Raw genomic sequence first — 12,500 nt, forward strand, 5'->3', positions numbered from 1 at the left:
CATTTTGGAGATGTACTTCGACTTTGTTCAGTGCATGTTTAATATCTCTGACTCTCCGTCATTCTGCCGGTCGACTTTGGGAGTCACTCTATAATGTTCCCTCAGCAGTAAAGGCTAATGACATCAGTTCTGTTAGAGACGGCATGATTTCAGTCACTGATTGGTCTATTCATATTTGCTCCGCCCGTACCAGTCTTTTTTCTTTCCTTTTTTTTTCGTTTTGACATATGGTTTTAATAGACACAGCCAATCCCCTACAGTACCACACGCTCTTCATTATTAACTTGGATCTAGTAGCTGCTTCCCTGGCTTTGCATTAACCCACATAGAAATACACAGCTTCTCTACCATACCACTGCACACTGATGGCTCTGACACTCCTTGACTACATACACTTGTTTTTTTTTCCTTCTTCTTCTTTTTTTAAATTGCATGGGAAGAGCCGCAAGTGGCTGAGTTTGTTAATTTATGCATTTGTCTTTTCTTTTTTTTGTGAGCAGAAAGATTGTCTTAGAACATCTTGTCCGCAGCAAATATTTGTAAAGTTCTTACCCCAATCTGCCCTGAGAATAATTATTTTTTCTTTATTATGGGGATGCAAAATAATTTAATGTGTTTGTCAGTAGTAATGCTGCAAATTCTAATACCACGGGTTAAAGGAGGTGGAAAAGAAAACCTCGGAGGATTCTCTCAATGCACTTGTACTTATTTTGGTAACACTTGGCAACCCATCCACTTGCGATGAATCGTGGCGAAAATGTACCATCATCAATTAATGACAGCTGGTCTGACGTCTCTGCATGTGCAGTGAGATTCCTGTGGGTTACAGTGACCCTACACAAGACAGGGGGCTGTTGTGAGAGATTCTGATATCACTCATCGGCGTTTGAACCTTGTGTTCAGACGAGGTACATTCCCAAGTGTAAACATCACAGTTTAATTATAGAATCCATCTGCAACTTCCACTGTAAGTAACAAATGGATGTGGTCTAAAAGCGGATAGCGAAACATCAATTAATGAAGCAAGGCCCCTGTGAGTCCTTCCCAATCAAAGGCTCTCATCCTTAAATTACTCATTAGGCAGAAAACAAACATGTATAATGAATTGTCCCGGCTCCTGAAAGGCCATGGGCTGGTGTTTTATGAGTTCACTGAGGCGGAGCAGAGAAGCTGGGCCGGCGAGCGCGTCTCTTTGTCTTTCCGTCACACGTCTTCGCCTCTGTTACGATTCCTGCCGTCCAAACTTCGCCGAGCAGCCCAAATCCACTCTGTCCCGCACTTCTGAATTATAAATCCCAGAACAACCTCTCTCCTGCTCTACCCTGAGTGACACCGGACTTTAAAACAAGCCTCCCGCTGTTTTTTCAGTTCATGAATAAACGACATCTCTCTCTCTCTCTCTGTCTGAGTGCACTTGAATTTTTTTCCCTCTCATTAGTCCTGGGCTGAGGTGCTGCCAGGGGACCTGAGAGTGCCTGGTGACAAAGCATGCTGATTTGTTAATGTGACAGGTAGGAATTCTGGAGCCCTTTTAATGTAATATATTTCATATATTTGTCTTTTGGAGTACAGTCTCTTTTATTCTTTCTCCGACTGACAAGAGCACACATAGTGTGTGAGTTTATGTGTGTGTCTTACCGTGCAACCTGGTTGATGACTGGAGCGAAGTTAGTGGGTCCATAAAGCTGGACAGTTCTCAGACTCTGGAAGTAGGCCTCCAGTACACCATCAATGCCCACACAGTTTGGGTCTTCGCTGTTGGAGTTCTGTGTGTACGTGTGTGTGTGTGAGCGTGCGTGCGTGTGCACGCTTTAAGCTTGCCGTCACTTTTGAAGGATCTGTGTGCACGTGTGTATGCTTTATAAAAGGCACAGTCAGGTGTCATTTTTAAGTGTGTGTGTGTGTGTGTGGGTGTGCACGTGTGCGTGTGTGTGCGTAACAGTGGTGAATGACTTGCCAGACAGGCACTAATTGGAGTGAGAAAGCTGAAGCACTGTTGAGGTACACTGTGACTTTTCTCTGTGTCTGGTTCACTGTCCGCCCCCCCGTCCGCCCCCCCCCCCCCCCCGACCCCCGTCTCTGTCCCTGAAGGAGTTGTTGTAATTGAATGAACACTACTATCTGCTGTCAGTCTATTGGTCATCCTGTCATCCTCAGGAGAAAGAGGCAAAAACAGAGAAAGGGAGTTTGTGTCAGTCACTGAAACCATGGCCTGGATTTCTGCCTCAGCTTGTCACAGCAGCCTCATCATTAATCAAACAAATGTGGAGCAACTTACAGAGAGAGAGAGAGAGAGAGAGAGAAGAAAACTGTGTTTATCAGAGTTTCCAGGGAAGGCAGATTGCTTTGGAAATGTATGAGTTGTAAAGTGAAGAGGTTTGATATGCTTTCTGTCTCTATCTTGCTTTGAGATCTGTGCAGTCCTGTGAGATGTGAAGAGCTGAAAAGTCAGGCTTTAGTGTCGCCTGAGACTCAGGCTCTGGGTGAATTGTTTTTGGCTTCTTTGGTGTAACATCACTCAGTAATCAATCAAAATCAGTGCCTTCTCAGTAGCTTTCAGAAGTGTTCTTCAGTGCATGTGCCTGTTTTTTCCCCCTTTGTTTTTCTGTTTTCTATCTACATGAATGAGTGACAGCTGAGACAGGAGGAGTCCCTTGGTACCAACCAATCAGTTTCATTTTGTATGACATAACAATTAGCATGAGTCTTGCCCTCAGGCACACTCTGGAAGACTTATTCCTGAAGCGCAGTACTCAGTATCCACACGCAGTGTCTGTCAATCAGTGATGAAGGGAACAGTATTACTGAGCTCACCGTCATTTTCAGTGTGTAAAGAGGAACACACTGCAGAATAAACAAAAACAAACAACAACAAAAACAACATTACATCAGTGTTCCAGTCCATTTTTTCTTAATCCTGTTTATTAATGATGAAAAAGAAAAGAAATACTAAAACCAAATGGAATTTTCTCTTGGCCCAGATATTTGTAATGTGTCTTTTCTCATGATGCATGACATCTCACACACACACACACACACACACACATAGCCACACACACACATAAAAAACTGTCTCTATGGAGCTTTCGAGAACAGGCCAATGTGACAAATCACAGATTACCATGGTAACAGTAGTATCCATGGTGTTCACCTGGAAGCATCGGGGGTCAGGCCAGCCAGTTCCCTGCAGCTCTGCCCAGGAAAGTGCTCTCCTCCCGGCCACTGGCCTTCTGCTCTGTCCCCTGAGCTCCCGGTACCTCATAATATGGTCAGTATAATGTAATAAGTTAGAGTAGGTGGTAGCTGTGACTGTTTGTAAATCATGAATAAATTATGGTAAAGGATTGGTGCAATGGTGCAATGGTGCAATGTTACCCTAAACCTCGTTAAGGCACTGTTAAAATCCACAGAAGATTTCACTGCATGCAAGCTCACAAAAAAATCATATCCTTGCCAGCTGAAGCTGAACTCTGTTGTGAAATTTTCTCTGAAAGCAACTGATCAATGTTTTCAAAAAATGTTTAATGTCTGTGTGGGCTAATGCAATCTTAATACAGGCAGGCGAGGGAAGGGATCTCTGCTGATTTGATCTGGATGTAGGAGAACATGCACAAGAGAACATGCATAAAAGAACATGCATAAAAGAACATGCACAAGAGGACATGCACAAGAGACCATGCATAAGAGAACATGCGTAAGAGAACATGCATTGGAGAATGTGTGTAAGAGAACATGCCAAGAGAACATGCATATGAAAACATGCGTAAGAGAATATGCACAAGAGAACATGCATAGGGGAGCATGCATAAGAGAACATTCCTAAGAGAACATGCACAGGAGAACATGCGTAAGAGGACATGCACAAGAGACCATGCATAAGAGAAAATGCGTAAGAGAACATGCATTGGAGAACATGCATGCATAAGAGAACATGCATAGGAGAAAATGCGTAAGAGAACATAGAGTACATTAGAGTACATGCACAAGTTATGTATTACTGTCCCTGCATTCTGATATGTTGGTTTTAAACAGTCAACCACTGTGAAGATTTTAGAGGAAATGAAGTCAGGCGTGAGGAGTCTTCTCTCTGTTCTCCCTCCATAAGTGTGTTAAACACACAACTCTATCTCTCATCTTTTTTCACTTTGTCATGTAGGGGCAGGGAAGGATGGAAATGGAGATCCGTTGTCTGTTGAGTCATTGATGATTAATTATTGATCAGTATTCTTCATGTCGCCTCTCACTGTCCTCAAGTGCACTCTTTGTTTTGGTGCGAAGATTATGAATTTTAGTAAGATTATGAATTTATGATATTTCAACAGCTTAAGGGTCTTTCTGTCTGCTTTAATGGTTTTTTGGCATCCAAGGCTTTAAATAGTATGCAATATGGAAGTTTTACAGTCCACTGATTTTGGCCAAAGGTCTGTGGAATAGACATTTTGAGATACTGCTGGCACTGTTAGAGTCAATGTTATAGTACCATCATATCAAACACTAAATTTCACAGAGCTCCACTAGTGCACTAATCATGTTCTTTACCTTTCACAGTGCTCCACTAGTGCACTAATCATGTTCTTTACCTTTCACAGTGCTCCACTAGTGCACTAATCATGTTCTTTACCTTTATAAAGCATGGTAGAGTAACCCTTATCTAATGTGCAGTCCTGACAGCTAAAGGCACACTGAGGCAGAGTGTTTCCTCCGAACACACACACACACACACACACATGCACACACACTAACAGTCTACTACCTTTATGTGATGGACTGAGTGTGGTGGAGGACTCTGGAGGGAGAGAGAGAGAGAGAGAGAGAGAGAGAGAGAGAGAGAGAGAGAGAGAGAGAGAGAAAGAGAGAGAGCTCAACACCTGAATTAGTAGTCTATCCAACTGCTCCACAATTATGACTCAAGATGTGTCTGATTCCTTTTGTAATTGGCATATGCTATAATCGCTGTGTTTTATTTTTTATAGATGCCTCTTAGGTAGTAAATGCCTCTGATTTTATCAGTGTCGTGTGTAATCTGTCAGTGCACAAACTAGTCCCTGTAGATGTGTGTGTGTGTGTGTAAATCTTTAAATGTATTGCATAATGTATGTGAGAGTCTGCGGTTGTGTAATGTGTGTGGGAGAGGAACCTTGTCTGTGTATCCTTTCTGTGTAAAAGTCATAGTATGACTTCTGACTGACTATATCTGCATGTTTGGTCCCTTATGGTAATGAATGTTATCGATTGCATAAGATGTGAAGATGTGTGTGTGTGTGTGTGTGTGTGTGTGTGTGTGTGTGTGTGTGTGTGTGTGTGTGTGTGTGTGTTTGTCGAGGGGTTTCACCACAGGAAGCGTAGGAGTGGAAGGCAGATGAGGTGAGTTATTGGAGACTCCCTCTGTAGTGCTAGACACTCCAATCTCCCACAGTTACCTCGGAACACTCCAATCTCCCACAGTTACCTTGGAACGTTCCCGTCTCCCATGGTTACTACAGAACCTTCCAGCCTCCCACCATTACTCTCCACAGCCATCTATCATTTTAGCCTTGAGCTTGTATCTTTTACCAGCTCGGACACAAGTTTGTTTTTCTTTTTCCAGTGAAATTAGTTCCTATCACTAGATCTTTTCCATTCAATGGTTTTAAAAAAAGGAAAAGTCTAAGGAATTTTCAGTAAGAACTACATTTTTGTACACTGATTGGTTGCATTTAGGTACACCTCTATGTTAAAAAAAAATAAAAACCTTAAGATATGTGAAAAAAGTACTGTTGTTTTAAAATACATTAAGCATTAAAGATTAGGATTAGTAATGTGCAATGTGCCCCACAGAGTAAAAAGGTTTAGTATATAAAGAACTATATAGAACAGGTCCAGATATATGGCAAACAAACTGAATACAGTAACCTTAATTAAAACTGAATGCAGTAACCTCAATTAAAGGGTTATTTATAAATGCCAGGCTTAGCAGGCTATAGTGTTTGCTGTAGCTAGCGCTAACTCCTCAGCTCCTGTTGTGTTGTGATTTTGGTAGGTTAGGAGCCTGGCTCTGGTGCTCTTTCACACCAAGCCTTACATATGGTGTAGTTTTCAGGTGTGTAATTCAAAATTTTTGGTTAACACTTGTTTTTATTAACCGTTAAGGCAACCTTGTTATTCTCAGATTGGCATGAGAGAACTTGTAATAGGAAAAATATTTCCAGTACCAAGATACACCATCAACGGGAGGAGAAGCGGCGCCAAAATCGACCGTAATAATAATAATAATAATAACCATAATAATATTAATATTAATATTAATATTAATATTAATATTAATATTAATATTAATATTAATAAATATAGCTGCATGCTTTGGGCCCGCAGGTTAGCTCCAGGGACTAAGTCCCAGGGGGAAGCAGGGACCAAGGCCTGGTCCAGAAGTTCCCGCCATTAGGGTGCCTGGAAGTCGGGGAAGACCTCTGGCTTCCTTGGGCCCTGGAGGTCAGCCGGGGCCTGGAGCCACATTCCAGAAGCCATGTCCCATTTGGGAACCAGGGACCCAGGATCGGTTCAGAAGCTCCCCCCGTCAGTCGGGGAAGACCACTGGCTTCCCTGGGCCTGGAGGTTACCTCCAGGGACTAAGTCCCATTAGGGAAGCTTCCCTGGTGCCTGGAGGTCACCCGGGGCCTGGAGCTACGTTCCAGAAGCTAAGTGCCATTCGGTAACCAGGGACCCGGGATCGGTTCAAAACTTCCCCCCGTTAGGCTGCTTGGAAGTCGTGGAAGACCGCTGGCTTCCCTGGGGCCTGGAGGTTAGCTCCAGGGACTAAGTCCCACTGGGGACGTTTCCATGGGGCTTGGAGGTCAGCTGGGGCCTGGAGCTATGTTCCAGAAGCGACGTCCCATTTGGGAACCAGGGATCTGGGATCAGTTCAAAAGTTCCCCCCGTCAGGGCGCTCGGAAGTCGGGGAAGACTGCTGGCTTCCCTTGGGCTTGGAGGTTAGCTCCAGGAACTAAGTCCCAGGGGAAGCTGCCCTTAGGCCTGGAGGTCAGCCAGGGCCTGGTCCCGTCAGGGGAAGCAGGGACCCAGGACCAGGCCAAAAGCTCCCCCCACCGGGGTGCGTGCCACGGTCCCTTAGCCTGCCTCTCTGGAGCCCCAGGGCGCACTACCGTTGGTCCCCGAGCACCCACTCTTAAGCCCAGGTACACTACCTCCAGCATATGCGTGCTCAAAGAAGCGTGGCCCCCTGGTGGACCAAACTGGAATTTTGCCAGATACGCTGTTTTTTTCTAGTATAGCACCCCCACGTGGCCAATTTTCATCAAACTTAGTGAGGACCCAGATATCAACCGAGCAATGAGGCGTACTAAGTTTGGCATCAATCCATGCAAGCATTGCTGAGATATGCTCACCTCCTCTTTTAGAGGCTTTGCCATCGTAGTTCATTGGATGACAGCAGCCATAACATTTGTTCTAGCAAAATTCTTATACAACTTTTGGTCAGGCTCCTCCGTAGATGATGCATACCAAATTTGGTGGTGATAGGATCAACAGCCTAGGACTAGTTTGCAAAAGTAAGGTTTACGAAATGGAGGAAAATAAAATATGGTGAGTATTGAAAGAGTCCATATCATTCAGCATGAGACAGGGATTAAGGGGAGTCAAAGATGATTGCTCTCGGCCAAACGGCTCAAAAGTTATAGGCAAAAATGTACTCTGAACTTTTGCCCGTTGGTGGTGCTAGAGGGATTGATGGAGTGACCCCAAATTTGCATGTTTCCACCCAAACAAATCAGTTGAAACTGGTGTGTTTTTATTGTGTAGCAACAGCAAAAACCATGGGTTGTATTCCAAGTACATGGCTTAGCAACTAACCCAGCAAAGTTAACCCAGAGTAAGTAGTATATGCCCTAATAGAAGAGCCCTAGAGTTTTGTTCTACTAGAAGAAGCCATAAGATTCTCTTCTTAGGAAGTGATTTACTATTTTTCTGAGTTATTTCAGCCAGGTTAGTCACTAAACTGCTTAAATTACTCCAAAGAAAATAACAAATTAAACTTACTAACCCAGTAGGAGGGGACTACATCTTTTACAAAGACAATTAAATTAACGGTGCACAGTTACCCTTAAAACTATCACAAGTATTAATCAACACAACACAAGGACTAAATGATAAGCAATACACATACAGTTCCACTAGACACAATGGGAAACATAAACTGAACAGTGACAAACTGGGGCTAAACAACAGTCCATCGCCTCAAGGCATGCTGGGAAGCTCTGCCCATCTACCCCGGGACTATGGAACATGCGCAGTAGCTAGCGTCATTGATACAAGTAACTCATCCTCCTTTAATCAGCATATGTTGATCGAGTTCATCAGAATTTTTGTTGCTGTACAGTGAAGGAAACAAGAACGAATCATGTAACAAACATAAACACAATACATTCAAACATATTTCTATTTTGGTAATAAAACAGATGCCTTTGTTGAGTTTTTTGAGTGTAGCTTAGTTATGTTACTGATCAGTCAGAGTATGTTTAAAAATGACAATAGTAAGCAAACACCGCCAGGCAGAAAAAACTGTATTTCAACTTACCGAATGATTTGCTCATAAAGTGCAGGATTCAGATGGATCATGCTCAAAAAGAAAGTCGAGAGTTGGCTTCGCGACTTTGAGTTCAGTGTGTCTCCTCTAGAAATACAGTTGTGTTCTGTATTCGTGGGGCCTCTCTGCCGTTGACTCTAAGATCACCCCCAGATTGCAGTGCTGTTTACAGTATATTGCAGTATTTTATAGGAAATGGCAAACTGCCCATAAATATTGCCCAGAATGCATTGTTTTCAACAGTATAGTACCATTTTAATGGGAAAAAGTATATTACCATCAGAACTTGGCTGTTTTATTACAGCATTTTGTTACAGTGTAGCAGTCACACAGTCAGACCACTATATGTTGGCCACAGGAGTGGGAGACAACAGCTCTCTCGTCAGGCTTTCTGACACTGTGTCATTAACTGCCAACCCATAGCCCAGGGAACACCTTTTGACCTCTGCTCTTTTTTTTTTCTTTTCTGTTTTTGTAGTGACACTCAGGGGCGGGTGGGCAGTTGCACATGCCATCTGTGTCAAATCACCCCTGAAACTAGTTTGTCTTTGCTCTGTGCTCATAACACAAACACACCAGTCTCTGTGTTTGATGAAGGATTCAGAGGCCATGTGATTAAACACAGCTTGCAGGTCTAATCACAAACTGAGAATAATATCAGCTAAAGAATGTAATATTTAATGCTGTTTTCATCTCTGTTCACACATTAAAATAACCAAAAACATTTGGTAGCTGTGTGCTGTGTTTTACGTTTTAGTGTGTTATCAGTGTAGCTGTTATGTTATAATCACAAAGTAGTTCATTCAGCCCAGTAACACAATACTGTCTTTACTGTAGGAATGCTTTTATGTTCTTGTTAAAAGAAAAAAACTGATGTGAACAGTAGCAACATATTACTATGGGACTATTATTTATTTTTCCCTGTAAATAAATATTTTAGTCATAATGGTAACATGATTGTCATTAATGTGTTATAAGACTTGAGTTATTAACTTATTACATTGTTGTTACAATTATCACAATGCATTGATTTTTTAATTTAAGATAATTAGTTGAGACAGTGTGGGGATTAATGATGGGGTCGAGAGAAAAGTGAAAGAAAGTGAAATTATTAGGCAGAAAAACTCAAGGAGAAGAGGTCCTTGTGGAGTAATTAGGTCTGAAATTGGTTGTGTGTGGTTTGGCCTGCATCTCCTCTGACTCTCCAGAAAACACTCAGAGAAAAAACTAGAGGGCCTCTGTGTGTGTGTGTGTGTGTGTGTGTGTCTGTGTCTGTGTGTGTGTCTGTGTGGGTGAGTGGGTATGTTTACTTTCACACACTCATGTGTTTGTTTATGTAGCATAGACTGCCAAATATTTGCATATGTATGTGTGCGCGCGCGCGTGTGTGTGTATGTGTGTGTGTATGTGTGTGTGTACTGATGTGCTGCACCTGCTTAGAGGAAGCTCATTAATGCCATTCAGTTGACGTTATTTCACTAAATAAACACACACTCACTCAATCACTCACTCACTCACACACACACACACACACACACACACACACACACACACACACAGATGTAACTTAGCAGAATTCAGTTTTCTGTTTGATATCAGTGAATATCTCAGTCAGTATGCCCTTCTCTTTGGTTTGTCCCCCAAACAACCCTGTTATTCTCCCCTTTTCACTCCCTTCACAAGGTTAGAGAGAGAGACAGACAGACAGAGAGAGAGATACAGAGACAGAGAGGGAGAGATAAAGAGACAGAGAGCGAGAGGGAGAGATAGAGAGACAGAGACAGAGAGGGAGAGAGAGACAGAGAGCGAGAGAGAGAGACAGAGAGCGAGAGAGAGAGATAGAGAGACAGAGAGGGAGAGAGAGACAGAGAGCGAGAGAGAGAGATAGAGAGACAGAGACAGAGAGGGAGAGAGAGACAGAGAGCGAGAGAGAACGTAAAACACTTTGCTCCATCTCTTCTCCAGTGATGCAACGTGATGAGGCAATCTGAGCATGTGAGGGTGAAATAGGCCGTGAGATTGACTGAACATATCTGAACACTCTCATACCAATGTCAGTGATATGGCAAACAACATATCTGACAACACAATACACTAGCCTCAGACCAAAATACATCCTATGGCCTCTAACATGCTGTATGTCACTGATGCTTAGCTATGTGTTTCCCTTAGTTTATTTTGTTCATCACACTCTACAAACTACCAGAATTGGAAAATTGCTGTGTATAAAAGTTAGGTGGCTTTTCCAAGTCTGTGTTATTAGAGTGTGAGTGATTTAAAAAAAAAAAAAAAAGCACACGCCTATTGTCTGATTTTAGTGCAGCAAGCACAGACATCCTATTGCTCTTGTGGTCCGTAGTCACGTAGTCACGACTCTGCTGTTTATTCAGTCCTAACACACCTCACTGCGCTCAGACGCTGGTTTCATCAGCCTTTTACCTCAGGACCAAACCTGTAAACACCTTCTGCATGTCTCGCATATGCTTATGGATTAACAGTATGCTAGAGAGAGACAGGGGAGTTGCAGTGTTCCCACAAGGATTAGAGTTGTCCAGGCACTGTTAGCAGAAAAAGAAAACAGCATTTATGGAAAGGGGAGTCCCCGTTCTGTGCCAGTCTGTGGCAGATTTCCCATTTAACCAGATGGCAGTTTCATTGATTGCCTCATTCATCTCGGGACAGTGGAGTTTGATTCTGAAGGCGGACTAATGTGTCAGCTCGACACTTCCTCTTTATCTACACATTAACAAATCATTCCTCTTCTCATGCTACGCCCCGCTTATCAGAATTTCACTACAAGTCCTCACACTTCTCTTTCTTTCTTTCTTTCTTTCTGTTCGTAGTTTATCTGTATACCTTAGATCATGGCATGAGGGAGACAGGACTGTGAGAGACATGTTTACTTGATTGCTCTACTCACTAAGATTGAGTGTGATAACCTTTGTCTCTCTTTTTCTAATTTTCTGCTAGTCAGACAGAAGGCTTCTCTCATCCTTCTCTTTTTTTCTTTTGGCATTTGTTCTCACTAACACAAAGATCTTTTTTCAATTCTCCCTGCTGTTTTTTTTCCCTTTTTTTTTTACTGGAAGTACCCCCTCATACCCCCCCCCCCCCCCCCCGCCCTCTTCCCCAACATTAAGTGAGACAGATGCTTTGCTTTCTTTTTTCCTTTGTTTCTGTCTTGTTGTGTCTTTTCAGTAATATTGAGTGAGATGAGCTCTCAGGCTGTGTCAGAGGGGCATCCTTGGCTGATATTGAGTGAGGCATATTTGGTTTGTGTGGCTCTTTGGCTAATATCGACTGATGGCAGTGTTCTTAGGCTCTTGCCGGTTGTTAAGTGGAATGAAATGTTATTTTCACCTCATGCACTCGCCCTTCAGACCTCTGTCTGTTACCATGAGACCTGCTGTCTTCACCTGTCCCCATGACTGTCTGTGGCCAGACCACATGCACGCTCTTACACACACACACTCACACAGATAAACACATACGCTCACAAACACACACACACACTCACACAGATAAACACATATGCTCACAAACATGCACACGCGCACACACACACACACACACACACACACAGATAAACACATATGCTCACAAACATGCACACACACACACACACACACACGCACACACACACACACACAGATAAACACATATGCTCACACACACATGCACACACATACACACGCATGCACGCGCGCACACACACACGCACACACACACACACACACACACACACACAGAATCTTTGATTTACTTGGTCATGACGTCTGTTCTAATGAGTCTCTGCTCTCTCTCTCTCTCTCTCTCTCTCTCTCTCTCCACATCCAGGGGGATTCCAGGGAAGAAGTGTGGTACCATCATATTGACTGCTGAGGAACTGAGCAACTGCAGGGTCAGTGTTCACAACCTCTCACAA

General features: G+C 43.1%; 1 protein-coding gene across 1 annotated transcript in view; it reads left to right on the forward strand.

The window, feature by feature from the left end:
- The window catches only part of cpne9 (copine family member IX), a 101,119-nt gene that overhangs the window by 53,431 nt on the left and 35,188 nt on the right, over positions 1 to 12,500 (forward strand). The window contains exon 8 of the mRNA XM_030776621.1: positions 12,413 to 12,476. Within this exon, the coding sequence (XP_030632481.1) occupies positions 12,413 to 12,476 (64 nt within the window). The remainder of the gene's footprint in view (positions 1 to 12,412; positions 12,477 to 12,500) is intronic.

Source organism: Chanos chanos, chromosome 6, assembly GCF_902362185.1.
Source record: "Chanos chanos chromosome 6, fChaCha1.1, whole genome shotgun sequence".
Taxonomy (NCBI): Eukaryota; Metazoa; Chordata; class Actinopteri; order Gonorynchiformes; family Chanidae; genus Chanos; species Chanos chanos.